At 38.8% G+C, this 21,106-nt stretch overlaps 1 protein-coding gene across 4 annotated transcripts in view; it reads left to right on the top strand.

The window, feature by feature from the left end:
• ROBO4 (roundabout guidance receptor 4) overlaps positions 1-21,106 on the top strand; it is a 1,497,877-nt gene that overhangs the window by 904,226 nt on the left and 572,545 nt on the right. For all 4 annotated transcript variants that reach the window (XM_044081194.1, XM_044081193.1, XM_044081195.1 and 1 more), the window contains one exon: positions 2,400-2,542. In XM_044081194.1, coding sequence (XP_043937129.1) covers positions 2,400-2,542 — 143 coding nt within the window. The remainder of the gene's footprint in view (positions 1-2,399; positions 2,543-21,106) is intronic.

Raw genomic sequence — 21,106 nt, 5'->3', positions numbered from 1 at the left:
TTAATTTTATACACACACACATATATATATATATATATATATATATATATATATATAAATATATATATATATATATACATATATACACACACACACATACACACACACATACACACACACACACACACACACACACACACACACACACTAAAACCATCAAAAAAGTAACCACAAATTCATTACAGTTGTGATTACAAAAAACAAAAAGAAAAAACTTTTAAGTTGTTCTGCCCCCACACCCTGATAAATTAAATATACTTACTCAAGGGTCACACAATCAAAAAGAAAAGGGAAAAATCACAGGAATTATGTAACAACTGATATAATAAACTTCTACGATAATAATTTGACCAACTGCACCACTGAAGAAAAACACCAATATCACTTTTATGTATATATGTGATTCCACTTTATAACATCACTGCCCAGTTCATAGATTTTGAAAATGTTGAGATGAAAACAACATAAGTGTAGAAGCATGAACTCCCAGAATATCATATTTCCTCTCCAGGTAAGTAACCACGTGGCTACCATAGTGAACTTTGCTCTTTCTCTGCTGTAGTGTGATCTTGGAATTGGTATATTTAAGTGATGGGGGTGTGGGGGGCAAAACCCACCCACATGGGGAGTGTGGGGGGGTGAAGCCCCCCAGTTTGATGGATGTAATTTGCTATCATTTGTGTTGTTTTCATTGGTGGCCAAGTGGTTACTTTCCCAGAAACTAAATGTGATGTTCCAGGAGTTTGTGCTTCTGCACTTATGACATTTTGGTTACGACATTTTCAGACTATATGAACTGGGATGCAACATTTTGAAGGTCAGCCATTATCTGTATGTGTGTGTGTGTGTACATATATATATATATATATATATATATATATATATATATATATACAGATACACATACACACACACACACACACACACACACACACATATGTGTGTGTGTGTGCATGTCAGTATATTATTAATAGTCACATTCACAAAGTATTGCATAACAACTTGTCTAAAAATAACATTAAACATGCCTTTAATTGAAAAAACCCATAACAGGACAAGCATGAGAGTACACACACACACACACGCGCACACGCACACACACACAGACAAAAAACGAATGGTAAAGGAAAACTGTTTCCTTTTTTGATTGGATAATAAAGGAAAACATAAATAAATACATAAATAAAAATGAAAAAAAATAGCTATCAGACATAATTTGACTGAATACTGGTATTGATATGGAAAGGGTGTCTAGTACCATAATGTATAGAGTTAGAGTTAGGAGTAGGTCTAGGCTTAGGGTTAGCACAGTAAAGTAAGGTTGTGGCAGGGGGATCCTTAGTTCACTAAGATAAGTAGCCTCTTAAAATTTCAGCATTCTATCAGAGTAGTACCTCACAAAATGTGCAGTAGCAAATCCTGCCCCAAATGCCTCCAGCATTCGTGCTCCCTAAGCAATGTAATTATTACTGAGCATCTGTTCAAAGCATGTTGTGCCGAAAACAAAGCAATGTTTATTTACGGACATAAAAGAGAAAAATATCCAGACATTTATTATAAATTAAAGAAACAAAACCTGCATAACTTAAAGAAGACTCTGTTTATTGACTGACAGCCAGCATTCCTTTTTTTTGAAACTCACATGGGGGGATGTGAATTGGCTGATAGAGCAATGTACATTGTTATGGACTTCCAACAAGCCCTTGGTGTTATCATAACAATTTGAATACATGCATTAATTTATTAATTGCTTTTTTAGTTTTTTTTTACTGTACTAGAGTGAGTAAAACAGCTATCCTTTGAATTTCATGGTTTGTTATTCACTTGATTGTGATTGCATTAGCTTGGGTTTTTATTATTTATTTTTAGATGTCTATTTATTATTAACTATGTCCTAACAGACACTTTTACTTACTGTCACACTTTCATAGTTTCACATTCATTTCATTTGATTATTGATTTGCCCACATTTTAACAAAGTGAAGCTTTCAAGCTGACTTTCCTGCATTTGTGATTGTTTTGAACACATCCTAGACATTTTTATTTTTCTCTACAGCCTAATGACCCATGTTTGGCCTGAAAGGGGCTGAGGTCCAACCCATCTACCTGGTGAAGAAATGAAATAACTAACTAAATAAATGCCATTCATATACATTGTGTGCCTGACATCTTTGTTACAGTATGATCTATGTTTTTCTTTGAAAAAGAGAAATTATCTTGTGCTGTGTGCATGTGTGAGTGTATGTGTCTGTGTGTGTTTGTGTGAGCATATGTGTTTATAATTTTGTAACATGGAGAGGAATGCACGTTTTTGTTGTAGCACTCTGTGTTACAGTGCTTTCCAGTATATTCCACTGATGAGTTAACCATATCATTGTATATGTATAAATATATTTTAGGATGAATATAGAGGAATCACCATGGCTGTCCAATTCCTGGAACTCAAGCTCATTTTCTAAACATCTCAGAGGCAGCTTGAGCAGCAGTAGTACCCAACCTCTTTGGGCCAACACCAAGGAGAATCCAGGCTTTCAAAAGTCCAGTAAGTTACTGTGTGTTTATGTGTATGTATGAATGTATTTGGTTACAACCATTCAGTCTGCTCATTGTACTCTGAAATCAAAAGAAAATAACTTTGTCATAGTGCTGCTCATACGTAAAGCCTAACTATACAAAGCTTTTTATAGTGGTTTTCTTACACATGTACTGCACTGCTTTAACTAAGAGAAGAAGCTTGCATGGTTGTACAGATGGCAGTGGACAGAGACCTGCACAGGAAATCAACAGACAGCTTTAAAAGCTGTAACACACCTTACAGTACATATAATTGAAGTGCACTGCTAATCAGTCAGTAGCTTTAAAAGCCGTAATGCACCTTGCAGTATTCATAACTGAAGTGCACAGTGCTGATCAATCAGTAGCTTTAAAAGCCATAACACACCTTGCAGTATATATAACTGAAGTGCACAGTGCTAATCAGTCAATCGCTTTAAAAGCCATAACACACCTTGCAGTATATATAACTGAAGTGCACAGTGCTAATCAGTCAATCGCTTTAAAAGCCATAACACACCTTGCAGTATATATAACTGAAGTGCACAGTGCTAATCAGTCAATAGTTTTAAAAGCTGTAACACACCTTGCAGTATATATAACTGAAGTGCACTGCTAATCAGTCAGTAACTTTAAAAGCTATTAGTCACGTCATACTGATATTTATTTTCACTGGCAGTACATTGGGATAGCTAAATCTCTTCATTTACTGGTGACTGGGTCTTTGATTACAATTGTTATCTATTCATAGAATGGATTCAATAATCTCACCTTGTGATATTCACTCTCAAGATAAATTTTTTAATCCTTTTCTGAGACTCACAGCTTGGTTATGATTCAAGACCTGATCATAATACTCTGTGTTTGTATATTATAGCTGTTATCCCATTATTTACAGCCCACTTCAGCTGTTTATTATATGAAGTTCTGGGTGGATTGATCAGATAATTAAGCAGACTGAATAGCAGTGTAAGTGATGAAATCATCATATGATCACATAATATTAGCATTCATTTGTGGATGATCATTTCACAGCAGGAGACAGTTTTCCCTTTCCCCGCCATTGTGCAGTATCAGAGTTGGTATATACGAGTAGCAAGTGGGGAGCAAAGAATTCTTGTTAAACTTATTTGTTATAGGTGTAAGTTTTGATCAGTTTGGTTTCTTACAGATTTTTTTCTGATTATATATCACAGACTTGAAGTTGTATACCATTACATTCATTGACTGTTTTCTGTTGGGAGGCTGAAATCATTAAAAATAAGTCTAAACCTAGTCTTGCAACATTACCTAAAATAATGTAATAAATTGGAATAAAGCATCCAACATATACGAATAAATCAAGTAAGATCTTAAAGTAGTTTAATTGCTTAGGTTAAATATGAATGTACATTAAAAGAAAAAAACAGAATCCAGCAGTTATTTATAGGTCTACATAACTTTGACTGACAGTTCTGATGATATCAATTCATTAAGACGAAAGTGCTCAACCATTTAGTGTTTTGTTGAATAGTTTGTTTTTTGCCAAGTTTTACAACAGTTTTCAAAATAAATGTGGAATTTTGGAGACCTTGTGTTGGAACTGACTGCTGGATTCTGTTTTTTTCTTGGATTTATTGTGTATTCAGTGCTCATTTTTTTTTTTATGGATGTACATTAGAAAAGGCTGTGGTGAAGGCATAAATTTTAAGGAGCTTTACACTACTGGCACGTGTGTGAGAAGAACAGAGGAGAAGCTCAGCTTAGAAGAAGTAAGAACAGCACTAAGGAAACTGAAGTCAGGGAAAGCAGCAGGCTTAGATGAGGTCACAGCAGATATAATCAAGATGTTGGGTGAAACATGGGAAAAATGGTACCTGAGGTACTCATAGCAATATCCCAGATGATTGGAGAATAAGCATACTAGTTCCAGTGTTCAAGAACAAAGACGGTGTTCACAACTGTGGGCAGTATAGAGGTATCAAACTCCTATCACACTGCATGAAAGTTCTGGAGAGGGTGACTGATAAATGAATACACAAGGTAATAGAAAGTAAGGTGGGAAATGAGCAGTTTGGATTCAGATCAGGATGCTGCACAACAGACCCAATGTTTGTAGTGAGACAGATACTTGAGAAAAATGTAGAAATGAAGAAGGATTATGACTGGGCATTCCTAGACTTGGAGAAAGCATATGACAAGGTCCCAAGAAAGCTGATTTGGGCAGTCTTGTGGTGGTTCAATGTCCAAGAAACATTGGTAGAATTATCACAAGCTATGTACAAGGACCCAATGACTCAACTATGAACAGTGTTTGGTCTTTCAGAGGGGTTCCCAGTGGGAGTGGGTGTGTATCAGGGTTCAGCACTGAGCCCACTGTTGTTCATACTGGTGATAGACTATATTAGTAAACAGGTTGGAGGGGGAAGATCAACAAAGCTGCTGTTTGCAGACAATGTGGCATTATAGGCAGACTCTGAGCAGGAACTTCAGCAAAGGATAGGGGAATGGAATTCAAAACTGAAGGGACATTGGATGAAACTCAGTATGAATAAAACAGTTGTAAGAGCAGTAAATGGGGAAAATCAGAATAAGCTGAAACTTGAGATAGAAGGGCAAGTAGTGGAACAGGTTAACAGTTTCAAGTATCTGGCTGCTTGGTTGAGGAGAATGGAAGTCTGAATGAGGAGGTTAAATCTAGAATCAGAGGGGCTGCAGCCAACTGGCACAGCGTGTCAGAGGTAGTATAAGACAGAAGAAAGCTGAAAAGTAAGGTGTACAAAATGGTGTTGTGACCAGTACCTTTAAATGGTATATAAACATGAACAGTTGGGAAGGCTAGAAGTGATGGAGATGAAGTGCCTGAGATGGGTGCTAGGATGCATACTGTGAGACAGATAAAGAAATGAGGGCATAAGAGCTGAAGGCAGAGTACCTCCAATTATAGAAAAAGTCAAAGAGAACAGATTACTGTGGTTTGGGCACATGTGCCGGAAAGCATAATACAATTTGGTGAAGCGGATTTGGGACAGACAGATAGAAGGCAAGAGGAAATGAGGGCATCCAGCAAAGAGGTGGATGGATTGTGTGAGGAAAGACCTGTGACAGGCAGCTGAAGATAGGAGAGTTTCACTGCATAGTGAGGAATGGCAACAAGTGACATGACACCTCGACTGTTGGCCAAAGGAGGAGAAGAGGGGGAAGGCATGCCCGAAGGCAGGTAAAGGCTAGAACTGTGATAGTGAGGATCGGAATTTTGTATGTTGGCAGTATGACTGGTATAGGGAGAGAGCTAGCTGATATGATGGACAGAAGGAAGGTTGGTATATTGTGTGTGCAAGAGACCAGATGGAAGGGGAGCAAGGCTAGGTGTATTGGAGGCAGGTTCAAATTGTTTTATCATGGTGTGGATGGGAGGAGAAATGGTGTAGGAGTTATCCTGAAGGAACAGTATGCTAAGAGTGTTTTGTAGGTGAAAAGAGTATCGGATAGAGTGATGTTTATGAAGCTGGAAATTGCTGGTGTAATGATGAATGTTGTTAGTGCATATGCTCCACAAGTTGGGTGTGTGATGGATGAGAAAGAAAAATTTTGGAGTGAGTTGCATGAAGTGGTGATGACTGTACCCAAGGGTGAGAGAGTGGTGATTGGAGCGGATTTCAATGGGCATGTTGGTGAAGGGTACAGAGGTGATGAGGAAGTGATGGGTAGGTATGGTGTTAAGCAAAGGAGTGCTGAAGGTCAACTGGTAGTGGATTTTGTGAAAAGGATGTACATGGCTGTTGTGAGGACATATTTTAACAAGAGGGAGGAGCATAGGGTGACATGCAAGAGTGGAGGAAGATGCACACAGGTGGATTATATCTTGTGTAGAAAGGCCAGTCTGAAGGAGATTGGAGACTGTAAAGTGGTGGCAGGGGAAAGTGTAGTTAGGCAGCATAGGATGGTGGCTTGCAGGATAATATTGGTGATCAAGAAGAGGAGGAGGAGTGTAAGGGCAGCACCAAGGATCAAATGGTGGAAATTGAAAAAGGGTAATTGTGAGGTGGAGTTCAGGGAAGAGTTAAGACAGGCACTGGGTGGCAGTGAAGAGTTACCGAATAGCTGGGTAACTACAGCAGAGCTAGTAAGGGAGATGGCTAGAAAGGTGCTTGGTGTGACATCTGGAAAGAGGAAGGAGGACAAGGAGACCTGGTGGTGGAATGAAGTACAGGAGAGTATATAGAGAAAGAGGTTGGTGAAGAAGAAGTGGGATTGTCAGAGAGATGAAGAAAGTAGACAGGAGTATAAGGAGATGAGGTGCATGGCAAAGAGAGAGGTGGCGAAGGCTAAAGATAAGGTGTATGAAAGGTTGGACACTAAGGAGGGAGAAAAGGACCTGTATTGGCTAGACAGAGGGACCGAGCTAGTAAAGATGTGCAGCAGGTAAGGGTGATAAAGGATAATGAGGGAAACGTACTCACAAGCGAGGAGAGTGTGTTGAGCAGATGGAAAGAGTACTTTGAGGGGCTGATGAATGAAGAGAATGAGAGGGAGAGAAGTTTGGATGATGTAGGGATAGTGAATCATGAAGTGCAGTGGATTAGCAAGGAGGAAGAAAGGATAGCTATGAAGAGAATGAAGAATGGAAAGGCTGTTGGTCCAGATGACATACCTGTGGAAGTATGGAGGTGTTTATGTGAAATGACAGTGGAGATTTTAACTAGATTGTTTAATGAAATTTTGGAAAGTGAGAGGATGCCTGAGGAATGGAGAAAAAGTGTTTTGGTACCGATTTTTAAGAATAAGTGTGATGTGCAGAGCTGTAGTAACTACAGAGGGATTAAATTGATCAGTCACAGCATGAAGTTATGGGAAAGAGTAGTGGAAGCTAGGTTAAGAAGGGACATGATGATTAGTGATCAGCAGTATGGTTTCATGCCAGGAAAGAGCACTACAGATGTAGAAGTACAGAGAAGGTCAGAGAAGGTCAGAAGGAGTTGCATTGTGTCTTTGTGGACTTAGAGAAATCATATGACAGGGTGACTAGAGAGAAGTTGTGGTATTGTATGAGGAAGTTGGGAGTATCAGAGAAGTATGTAAGAGTGGTACAGTATATGTACGAGGGTAGTGTAACAGCGGTGAGGTCTGCGGTGGGAGTGATGGATGCTTTTAAGGTGGAGGTGGGATTACATCAAGGATCAGCTCTGAGCCCTTTCTTACTTGCAGTGGTGATGGACAGGTTAACAGATGAGATCAGACAGGAGTCCCCGTGGACTATGATGTTTGCAGATGACATTGTGATCTGTAGTGAGAGTAGGGAACAGGTGGAGGAGACCCTGGAGAGGTGGAAATATGCTCTAGAGAGAAGAGGAATGAAGGTCAGCAGAACTAAGACAGAATATATGTGTGTGAATGAGAGGGAGGATAGAGGAATGGTGAGGATGCAGGGAGTAGAGGTGGCGAAGGTGGATGAGTTTAAATACTTGGGATCAACAGCTCAGAGTAATGGTGAATGTGGAAGAGAGGTGAAGAAGAGAGTACAGGCAGGATGGAGTGGGTGGAGAAGAGTGTCAGGAGTGATTTGTGACAGACAAGTACCAGTAAGAGTGAAAGGGAAGGTCTACAAGACAGTAGTGAGACCGGCTATGTTATATGGGTTGGAGACAGTGGCAGTGACAAAAAGGCAGGAGTCAGAGCTGGAAGTGGCAGAGGTAAAGATGTTAAGATTTGCACTGGGTGTGATGAGGGTGGGTAGGATTAGGGATAAGTATATTAGTGGGTCAGCCCAGGTTGGAAGGTTTGGAGACAAAGCCAGAGAGGCAAGATTATGTTGGTTTGGACATGTGCTGAGGAGGGATGCTGAGTATATTGGGAAAAAGATGCTAAGGATGAAGCTGCCAGGTAACAGGAAAAGAGGAAGGCCTAAGATAAGGTTTATGGATGTGGTGAGAGAGGACATGCAGGCAGTTGGTGTGACAGAGCAAGATGCAGAGGACAGGAAGAAATGGAAACAGATGATCCATTGTGGCGACCTCTAATGGGAGCAGCCGAAAGAAGAAGAAGATAATGATGATGATAGCAAGGTAGTTAATTCTATATTTGTGGTGCTAAGTAAGAGAAAGGATTATAGCCTAAATGCTCAGCTGAAACTAAAATTATCTTAGATCAAATAACTTTCATGGTGCAGTCGAGCTATTTCTTCTCTCTTTCCAGCAGACATTAATTTTTAGACCTTACAGATGCCTAACACACCCTATAAAACAAGAGTTCTAATATTTCCATCTCCGCAGGTCTGTTTATTACAAGATGACTGGAAGTATAGCATTGTGAGTTTATTTTATTTTATGTTTATTGTCTTGGGTAATAGACTGATCCACAAACGACTGATTTCATTCCCTTCACAGAGAGAAAGATTAGCTGTTCAACAGATAAAGTGAAAGGAGGGCAGAGGACACAACAGTGGCTTCATTTCTGTCTCATAAGAGTGATAGCAGACCTAACCTTAGGAAAATGAAATGTATCCCCTTAAGGTGGTAGCATGTATGGACAGATCATAGGCATTAGTGATTGGAGACTTGGGCAGGTTATGTGGCTATTTAAGAATCAGGTTGCCATTCCTAAAGAAAGTAATTGTTTATGGAATGTGCATGGAGAGACCCTGTTGCTAAGTACTGGGAAGATGGTCAGTTTCTGTATTTTAAATTGCAGTTAATAAAATAAGAGGTTAGATCTAACTAATGCCATAAGTCATATTACTGTCTGCAGTATACCACAGTGATGCCCCAAATAATGTCTAGGTGCTAGGAAACCATCTACTATGAGATATTTGCAGTTGTGTGTTGAGACATAAGAACCAAGTGGAATGACATAGTCCAGCAAGGGGAAAACAATTATTCTTACTTTTGCTGCTTAAGTAACTTGCAGGATGAACTTTGGCACATGCAGGGACCAAAACATTAGTGCATTAAACTCAGGAGTAATGTAGTTCACATGGCTGTCAAAATAAAGGCATTGCAGTTATATCATACATAGGCATTTAAAACTAACAACACTTTCTGTACACTGCATAGAGTAATAATGATGACCCACTTAGATCCTGTGTAAGACATCCAAAATGCTAGACATCATTACCTGAGTTTTGGTCTGATGTAGAAGAAGCACCTTCCCGGAAAAAACATTGATGAGCATTTTTCAATTCACTCTGAATAACTCTGTTAATGGTGATATCATGCGATCTGCTCGTATGAATTCCGGAGATATCAAAAAGAAGAGTTAATGTAATGAGAAACAGATGCAACCCATAACCTGGCCTGGAGAATAAGGCAGAAATGATCCAGGTTTTAGACTAGAACAGTGACCTTCCAAATAGTTTGTATCATCAGCCCAAAACCCAGTATTGGTTAACTCAGAAGGAAGTGTCTTGTGATTGTTTATATTAGATGCATTATCAAGGGCAGCAAATACAGCTTTAAAAAGTTATGCTCTATATATTGCCTTTAGAATGTCATCTGTTAGGATTTGTGATTTAACGCAACAAGGAAATTATATGTTGTAGGTTTGGATATGTGATTCCCTGTCATTTTCACTTATATGGCAGTACGTTCTGAACAGGTCACTTAATCACATGAAAACAAGCCTGCACTGATGTCTCTCCTTACTGTACCCTTCCTACTCCCTGCAGCCCATCAAGGACACTAGATCCTATGCAAAGGCACTCTAAAACTAGCAAAGACAAATTATTTCTCATGAAGCACTGTTCCACCTCCTTTAAACAGACAAATCAATAACCAGAAAGGCAACAGAAATACACTTACCACCAGCAGAGGCATTTCTAGCTCAGGATACACTGCACAAAAACATGGTCTCCATCAGTTGACAGCTTACATCCTCATTTCCTAAAACTTGCTGCTAATTGTACTGATTTCTCTATCTTTACATTTATCAACAGATCTAGCAAGGAATGCTCTGTGCCTGATATCTGGAAAAAATTCTGTGTTATCCCATTACATAAAGGCGGTACTGCAACTGACCCCTCTAACTTCAGACCTATTTCCATCTTATCTCCCCTGTTTAAAATTCTTGAAAAATGTATCCACAAACAGCTTCTTAATCATATTCTCCAAGAAAATCTCCTGACCTCCACACAATATGGCCTTCGGCCAAAGCACAGTACTGCTACTGCTCTGACACCCTTCATCAGTACTATCACCTTACCACATGATAACAGTAAATTCGTTTCCTGCTTGTTTCTTAATCTCTCCAAAGCTTTTGATACTCTTTCCATAGACTACTCCTTTCCAAACTTGCTTGTCTTAACCTGTCCAACTCTACTATATCATGGTTCTCCAGCTACCTCTCAAATAGATTTCAGGCTGTGAGATGGCTGTCAAACTACTCTCCCTTTCTTCCAATACAAACTGGGTACCCAAGGCTCCATCCTTGATCCCCTACATTTCAACATCATTATTAATGACCTCCACACATCCTGTCTTCTCTCTGTTCTAATTCAATATGCTGATGACTCCACAATTATCTCCTGCTCTGACAGCATCACACACCTTCATACCCTCACCCAAGAATCCCTCCCCTCAGTTGAAAGATAGCTTACTTCCCACCAACTACCACTGAACCCTAAGAAAATTAAACTCTTGTTTCTCCCTACCTCCCTTCAGCATCATAAATCATTTTCTGTCTCCTCCCTGAATAATACTACCATCTTGTCTGAACCCCATATCAAAATCCTAGCTGGTATAATTGATGACCATCTCAAATTCATTCTACACACTCAGCAGTGCATTGAAAAGACCCATTAAAAACTAGGTCTGCTTTATAGACATAATAAACACATTACAAATGCCTCCAAACTCTCCCTTGCACAAGCCTTTCTACTCCCCACACTGTTCTACACTGCCCCTATTCTCACACACCTCCAATCAAATATTTTCACCAAACGCCAACTTACCTATAACAAAATAGCTCGATTTGCCTCCAACCAACCATACCACACCCACCATGGCACCACACTAAGACATTTGCAGTGGTTTGAATTTCATCACCAAATCCTAATACCACAACTTCTCTTGGCTCATTCAGTTCTTCATCAACCTTCTTCCTGTCCCTCTCTCCACTATCATCCAGCCCTCTACTCCCAAATGCTCTCTCTCTGTAGCTCACAACAGAACCTATTGCAAGTCTACATGCCCAACAAAAATATTGGTAAATTACTTTATAGTTATTCCATAGCAAATGTCTGGAAAAAACTACCCCACAATGTCAGATGTTATCATTGACCCAAACACCTTTAAAAAAGCAATTAAAGACTACTTGCAGAAATCATGGTCATGTCTCTACCATGACCCAACTTAAACTACCTTCCACTACCACAGAGTGCTGTCTTCTTAGCTGCTACCATACCAGTCCTTTCACAGGATCCATACCTGCTCTCTTTTCTTTCTAGCTTTTACTCCACATACTTTTCTTCGGCTTCTCTTCCATTTCTGCACTAGCATTAACCATATAGCTTGGTATTTTTTACCTCACATACTATTTACTTGGTGCTGTTTCTATATACCTCTTCCCCTTACTACAATTTCTTTTCCTAAATGCACTTTATTTCCAAACAGTTATGTATACGTTCTTTATCCATTTAGGTCCCTGATGATAAACCTCTGAGTCACTTGTGCTTTTGTCATTTTCTACACGATGTCTTTCTTATGTAATAACTAAATTACTTATGTACAGTTTACCTTAGTTATTCATTTTTGTTTCTTGTAACAACTGTCTGTGTTAATTAATATTTAACCAATGTAATACTGGAGTTTTTCTCCTTGGGTCTCTGATGAATAAGTGCTTTGCCCAGTCAGACCAACCCGGTTAGCAAATGTCAAATAAATAAATAAATAATAGGGTCACTGTTTCTTCCACCTCAAACAACACAGCACAATAAGCACAAACAATGGAGAGAGGAAAGCTACCCCAACAGTGACATACCTTACTCAAGAAACACTGTAGTAACACTACTGCCACAAATGAATAGAGCAGTAACAAAAAATGGTAAGAAAGTGTAATCTTAGTGCTGTTATCTAGAGCCGTAACAGGTGTGGGACAAAGAGGACAGCTGGCCGAGGCACAAGCTGCCAGGGTACATAAATAAGCAGGTACCGATGATGTGGGAGTATGAATGCCAATATTGCATTGGCAGAATACCCCTCAAGAATTCTGGACAAAGCCTAAAATAATGGAGTTGGGAGATAATAGGTTTTGCATCTAAATGCATTTTATTAACAATATGAAGTATGAAGCTCTGAAGTATGGCATTACTGACAATGTAATCTTCAGTAATTTAAGAGAAAATCAAAAGTTGTATGATGGACAATGCAAAAATATGAGTCAAAATTAGGGACACTGCAAAAAAGTAACAGTTGAGAGATATGATTTGCAGCCATGGCACAAACCTTGAAGTGCTCAGTGTATGATAGTTTAACTATAGCAAGCAGGTTCCCTTTATTTCAAAGTAGACTTTTTCGTCTTCATGGTAAAAACCTCTTGTTTTTTGGCTGCTGAACCTGTCAACAGGGCAGAACCAACATTTGTTTATAAAATGCTAGTAATACTTGCATGGTCATGGATGAACTGCTGACACACTTAGTATATAGAGGAGCCTTTTTTGGTCCTCAAAGTATATGTGGATTTGTGCTTCCATGTAACATGGATTTGTGCCTCCCTGTTATGTGCAGATCTGTGCTTCCTAATAACGTGGATTTGTGCTTCCCTATTATGTGGAGAGATAGGCTTTCCTGTAATATGGACTTGTGCTTCCCTGTAATGTTCATTTAGGGAAGCCAGTTTTGGGGAACTGGGAGACGGATGGGATAATTATGGTTCCGTTGTTATCTAGTCTCACATGACTAGTGTTGAAATGACAAACCAGACTGACTCAGACTTTATAACTAGAGTGCAGTACAGACTCAGGTGACATGAAGCCTGTTTGTTTTGTTGTTACAGTTAGTGTACCTTTTAAAACAAAGAATGACTGCGGCACACCTACGTGATGGTGATGTATTTTGTGCCCAGTCAGACATAAGCCATGACTAGGCAGCACAACTGTTTTGCAGTGCCATCCTTTTTATTTTCTCTGGTACTTTTCTGTATTGTTGACATCTCATAGGGCTCATATGTCTCATAAGAGTTTCAAGGCAATTTAGTCTCATGACTATCAATGCCTTGCCAATATCTGTCCCATAGATCTGTACCTCCCCCCTTTTTCAAGAAGGCTAAGATAGTTTATTTTAATTTATTTATTTTACATTTGTTTAGCGGGGAGGTCCGACTGGACAGAGCTGACCGTCCGTTTTCAGCGGAAGCCCGGGGAGAAAAGCTCCAAAAACAAACATGATAAAGCTACAGAATCAAAATATAGAAGTCAGCCAGCAATGGTACAGAACACATTACGGAATAGGTAATACAATAAAATAGATAAAATCTAACATCTGTATAACTGGTATTAAGTATGGAAGTCAAACAAGAATCCAGTTAATGACGTGAGATAACATGTGTGAACAATGCAGTATTGCAGTTCTGCAGTAGACAAGGAAAGATGGAGATCAGCAGTTAAAGGTCCTGACAGTGAGGTATAGCCTTAGAGCTACTGCTATACAGGCATCAAGAACAGAAGGTATGGTAGGTAACTGATACAGTAGAGAGGTCCTGACAGTGAGGTATAGCTTTAGAGCTACTGCTATACAGGCATCAAGAACAGAAGGTATGGTAGGTAACTGATACAGTAGAGAGGTCCTGACAGTGAGGTATAGCCATAGAGCTACTGCTATACAGGCATCAAGAACAGAAGGTATGGTAGGTAACTGATACAGTAGAGAGGTCCTGACAGTGAGGTATAGACTTAGAGCTACTGCTCTACAGGCATCAAGAACAGAAGGTATGGTAGGTAACTGATACAGTAGAGAGGTCCTGACAGTGAGTTATAGCCTTAGAGCTACTGCTACACAGACACCAAGAACAGAAGGTATGGTAGGTAACTGGTACAGTAGAGAGGTACTGACAGTGAGTTATAGCCTTAGAGCTACTGCTATACAGGCATCAAGAACAGAAGGTATGGTAGGTAACTCATACAGTAGAGAGGTTCTGATAGTGAGGTGTAGCCTTAGAGCTACTGCTGTACAGGCATCAAGAACAGAAGGTATGGTAGGTAACTGATACATTAGAGAGGTTCTCACAGTAAGGTATAGCCTTAGAGCTACTGCTATACAGGCATCAAGAACAGAAAGTATGGTAGGTAACTGATACAGTAGAGTACATGTGGCTGGGTGGCATATGTTGGACTTAGTAAGTTGGAAGCACTGAATGTGTATATGAGGAGTCTGAGCCATAAGTGAGATGGGGAGGAAAAGTAGGAAGGCTAGGAATATTGTTTTTTTTATAGTCAGTGCTGGTACATGTACATATCCAATGGGAGAACAGGTGTTGTTTCAGCAAAGTCTTAAAGCATTCAGTGTTGTTAGTAGACCTAATTGAAGGAGGCAGAGCATTCCATAGTCTTGCTATAGCATATGGGTAACGCATTTGACTGGCGGAAAGATTAGGTTTTGGTACATTAAAGAGCATCTGATTGACTGATCGCAGAGGTCTGTTTGGGTGATACATGGCGATTAGAGAGGAGAGGGCAGGACAACTAGAAGGCTTATAGATTACCTTATGAGCTGTGGTTGGTTGCAGGTATGTCAGATATTGGGGAAGTTCTAGCCAGTTTATATGTTGGAGTGACATGCAGTTGTGGGAGGACTGTTTGGTGCTGGTTACAAATTTTGAGATTTTATTGTAGCATGAGTCCAGTTGGGATTTAAGAGAGGATTGTATATTAGTAAGGAGAGGTGCACTGTACTCTACAACTGGAGTAATCAGTGCTGAGTATAAGAGAATGGTGACATCTTTAGATATGTATGAAATCTCCTTGACTATTAATTGTGTTAAGTAGAAAGATTTTCTGACTATAGTTCTCACATGATGACCAAAGGAGATGGAATTGTCAAGGTGATAAGGTCCCTGACTGCATTTTGCTTTAGTAGTGAAATATTGTCTATAATATATGTTGAAGGTACGGAGTGTGATACTACACTTTTTCACATTTAACCTGTGCTCAATTTTAGTACACCAGGTATTAACTTGTAGTGCATTCTTTTTTTTTTTTACTTTTTTTTTTTTTGAAGAGTACAGATGTTAGAAAGAGTCTCGACAGTAGTTCTCAGTTTGCAGTCATCTGCAAACTATGTTCACCAGAGATAATGGTTCTCAATTTGCAGATCAAAAAAGCAAATGCTGAAAAGGAGGCTGTTCCATTATAGAGCATATAAAGGGTGACTTTACTGGTTGCTATCATAGTTTCAGATCAGATAAACTGTGTGGGTTCTGGCTTTTAGCCAGTTTGCTGTCTATCTTACCATGTAATGATCTATATTTAAAGCACTTACCTTAATTACAGGACCATACCTCTCAAGTAATTAGCACTAGAAACCTGGACAAAGTGTACAATAATGGGGAGACAGAGGCCCAAAAATACGGACAGTTTTTAAATATTACTCTTTCAAGCTTAGAAAGTTATGAGAACAACAGGATTTGGGTTGGCATGCATTTTCTAAAGGATATGAAATCTGAAACTCAAATATATGTCATTATTTAGTGACTTCAGTCATTAGTGATTTGCCAGAAAATCACAAATTTTATGAGGAATGTACCAAAAATATGAGGCAAAAATCTAGATACTCTGCAAAAATCTGGACAGTTGAGAGGTATGCTAGGGCCATACTTCTCAACTGTCCAGATTTTTGGCTCATATTTTTGGTCTGTTCCTCATACAATTTGTGGTTTTCTGGCAAATCACAGGGATGATCTGAAGACTGACATCTCGAAATAATGACATATATTTCAGTTTCAAATTTCAAATCCTTCAGAAAATGTATGTTAAAACAAACCCTGTTACTCTAACAACTTTTTAAGTTTATAAGAGCAATATCTAAATTATGTCCCTGTTTTTGGGCCTTTGTCCCCCCATTTTGTTGGACTTTGTCCAGATTTCTTGCACTATGAGGTTGAGAGGCATGGATAAGGCCACATAGATAAGGCCCACATGGGGTATAGTGTGTGGTGAAAAGTTTAAAAACCTAGGTTTAATCATGAGGCCTACTTGATGTGAGCATGTAAATATGGCATAACTGAAAACAGTGTTTGGTAATGAAACATCTGATCTTCATTTTCAGTTGAAATATACATTAGATTACTGTTTCAGTAATTTAGAATGTATATTGCAGGATTTAGACTAGAATATATTGCTAACGTGCATGTATGTATGTGGGTGTGTGTATGTGTATATATATATATATATATATATATATATATATAGAGAGAGAGAGAGAGAGAGAGAGATACTTTTTAATGGATTTTTCCAGACAGGAAAAATGTGCTTTGCTTTTGCTCTTATACAGATGTTAAATTTGTGATCTGACAACTTGAGTAGGAACCAGGAAAATAGTACATATAGAGTTTATATTCATAAGGACTAGACACAGAATAAGGTGTCCTTTTCAGGGTTTTTAACTATTATTTCCAAGGAATTTGTGTCAATTAAGTACAAGAACTTCTGGGCATATCTTACATTGGAGGTATAGTTGTGCAGTTAATGGCTGGAGTAGTTAAAGAGTTCTTGTCAGTGGGAAGTTCTAATACTTTCAGTAATTTAGCATAATTGTCTGGACATAAAGATGGTGTCCTGCAGCAAGCTAAAAGTTTGTGGTTTGTCTAATTTACTATTACTGGAGTTGTACAAGTTCTGTCTGTGAGTCTCTGGATCTCTGTCTGGGGTGATATGATACATAACTAATATGGAGATACCATTACAGCTACCATCAGGCCTAAGGCATGATAAGTGCAAAACCCAGTAATTGAGGAATTACTTTCTTTAAATTTAAACCAAGTCTCAGTAATTACACAAATATAGATATATTGCAGATGCAGGAATTAGTTCTAGAAAACTTTGGTATTCTTAATGACCTCAGCATATGAGTGGACACACCCAAGGGGGTTAGGTAGGTAGGTAATTGAGAGTCTGTGTGTGTGTGTGTGTGTGTGTGTGTGTGTGTGTGTGTGTGTGTGTGTGTGTGTGTGTGTGTGTGTGTGTGTGTGTGTGTGTGTGCGTGCATGTGTGCAGGATGTGCGCTTGTGTGTGTGTGTGTGTGTGTGTGTGTGTGTGTGTGTGTGTGTGTGTGTGTGTGTGTGTGTGTGTGTGTGTGTGTGTGTGTGTGTGTGTGTGCGTGTGTGCGTGTGTGCGTGTGTGTGTGCATGTGTGCAGGATGTGCGCTTGTGTGTGTGTGTGTGTGTGTGTGTGTGTGTGTGTGTGTGTGTGTGTGTGTCTGTATTTTGATATATGCATGTGTGGGTGACTGGGAAGTGTGTCTACAATTGTGATTGACTGTGGAGAGCTTTGTTGGTGTGTGTGTGTGTCTGTGCGTGCATTTTGGCGGCTGCCTTTTACAATGAGGTGCATGGGTTACTAGGGAGAACACTAGCAGCACAGGTCTGATGCTACTAGTCTTAGTAAGAGTTCAGTTCAGAGACATGTTAATCTGGTCTTTCTCATTGGTTATAGCTGTTTCTGAATCTTATATTCCCTCTGTCGTGTTTATTGGTTCACCTATGATAGGCAATTACAATGAGAAGTGATCCCATTTATGAACTGCAGCCAAAGTTTCGTTTCCATATTATTGGTTAGTCCAAATATAGATGCTCAATAACCAAATAGAAAGTGTAGTGTTACAACCCAAGCAAAAACTGGTAACACAGTTATGCTAAGAGCCAGGGTCCAAAGAAAACTCCACAAGGATAAACCAAGCAGTTTTATTGAGCGCTTTCATCCTTACACGAGCATGACTTCATCAGAATACCACAAACCACCAATCAAATCTTTAAATAAACTCATAGATGACTTAATTAATTAACTGAGACCAATATATTTAAAGGCATAACACTCAACAAATGTTACTATGCTACCAAAATATAGCTGCAGAAAGAATTACTAATGGTAACACAGATGTCTTTAAAAACAAATATTCCCTCTTTTTTAAATTCATGCTCCATTTCCTTTTAGCATTCTTTTGCACTTTACTCAAATCACTTCCTTAGTTACTTTCTACTAATCCTTTTGAATAACACTTTGTACGCAATATTTTATCTCATTTTGTCCCTTAAAACTACATTCTGTATCTTAAACATGCATACAAAATTTCACTTTTCTGAGGGCGTGACTGATATTTTTGATTTGATTCATTCTGTCTATAAACCTACCAGATTAAATAATAACCCCTATAATTAACTGATATTTTATTTATTTATTTATTTATTTTTTGTTGACTGGGTTAGTCCCACTAGACCAGTGACCTCTTTTTGGGGGTGGTATTTATAGTACTAGGGAGAAATTTGGCCAGGGCATGGGGGAATTTCCCGTACTCCTTTCAATAGGTGCTGCAAGATCTTTTACATCCACCTGAGCTACGACTAACTCAAGTAGAGGGGAGCTCTATTTAATGTCTCATGCAAAAGAAGAGATTTATTTAACTTTAAAAGTAAAATTGGGAAGCAAGTCTTTCCCACTGATTATCACATGAATGGATCCCTGCTTAAAGTTGGTATAGAAATACTGGTCATGTTGCCCTTACTTACTCCAAACCTCTTGCCTTCCATTGTAACATAACTAGCCCTTCTTGGAGGAGGGACAGGTTCATTGTCCAAATGATTCCTTCTCATAATTTACATTGTATATCAAATGGTGTAACACTTTAACCTCCTCCAAGGAAAGTCTTGATAACTGGATAGATTCACATTAATTACCCTGGGGATTCATTTTGTTTGTTTATTTCTTCATTTATTTATTTATTTCCATTAAACAGGGTAGAGCACTGACCCATATGGACTTGTCTCAGGCTTAGTTTAGATGTGATTAAGATATATATGGTTAAAAAAAACAAGACTCCTTCATTACAAAAGTGTATTATTTGGTGACATTGTATTTGACTAGTTTACACTGCAGCAGAGCTTGAGGTGTGGTGACAGTGAACGGGATACTGAGGTAATGAGGTCCAACTGAAAGCAGTAAGGATAAGGATTAGCACGATGGAAACAGTGTAACAAAAAGGCTATTAACGATTTGGAGAGAAAGTGTTATGCTTGTTTTATGGGATTTCTCTTTCCGGGACATAGTGACATTTGCCTTCGTTTGGCAGATGATCTTTACGGAATTTCTTGAAGTTCAACTAATTTGTTGAGTATTGAATGGCTTGCCAAAGATTTGGACCTAGGGCTAAGAGCCTGATATCCAGTCAATAAAGTATTAATAAATAATCAAAAAAGGGAAGTAAACCTACCATCAATATTTTCTAGGCTACATGGCTAAGCATTTAAAAGTTTTTCAAACCATCTACTTCATTCTAACATTAGTATTACTGAGAGGATTTTTTTCCTTTTTCATTTTTAAACTGTTTCACATTTAATCATGTGTGTATGGGTTTCCCATATAAACCTTCAAGACATGAACATTAGAAAAGCAGCTACAACATCACAAATGGTTAAGAGCACAAGTCCCTCACAAAACATGTGCACACATTTAAATACGTGTTTTTGCACAGGGAGCAGGCTACAATCTCTCTATATGTATTGATTCCACACTCACATAACTGCGGGAAAAAACAGCTTACCTACACAATATTCATGTCTCACACAAACCCTGTTTCTGCACATTTTTTTTAACTGTATCAAGGATCTATTTTTCTATTTTTTAACCTTTATATGCACTTCACACATGCTTGCTGTTTGCTTCTGTATTTCAGTTTATGGCTAAAAAAGGTCTTTGGACCAGCCCACGTAACCAGTTACCAAATAGTAACTAAATAAATCCTATAATGCCTGCTATGCAACAGTATGACCTATAATGAAATAAATGCTTCAGCATTTGAAGTTTGCAGATGTAACTTGATAAACAATTCATTATGCACTTGGTACCAAAACCATTTACTGACATACTAGAATCAACAGCATTGAAACAGCCTTTCCCTCCATAATACCTCTAATTATCTTGGTAACCGTCAGCCATTTCAATAACTGGCAGTGAAGAATGTCTCTCAGACAAGTGTACATTTGATGTTGTCCAAGCTGAATCATCTCTACACATTTCAGTTTGGAATTATTCCTGGTACAGCAAAAAGCAACATTATTATGGTTCTGTTCCAGTACCAAAAGTGTGCTCCCTATTAGTGTATTACTGTAACTCTCCACCAACATACCCAGATACACACGCGCACGCACACACATGCACATATATCTGTCATTTAGGAGGGTCACAAAGTTACTTTTTGCTTGCTTTAGATTTGGGAGAAAATCAACATGCAGAGAAAACTCACAGAAAATGTGCAGACCTTACATGGCAGGCACTTCAGCAGGATCACATCTGTGGAGTCAAGAGCCATGAGACTTAGACCTTAACCTCTGTACCCCTCTGCTGACTGATCACCTACATGCAGTCATGATTACTGGA

Source organism: Protopterus annectens, chromosome 8.part0 (genome assembly GCF_019279795.1).
Source record: "Protopterus annectens isolate FY-2018-M chromosome 8.part0, PAN1.0, whole genome shotgun sequence".
NCBI classification, from domain to species: domain Eukaryota; kingdom Metazoa; phylum Chordata; order Ceratodontiformes; family Protopteridae; genus Protopterus; species Protopterus annectens.
Note: the sequence above shows the minus strand (reverse complement) of the source record. Positions and strands in the feature narration are given on the sequence as shown.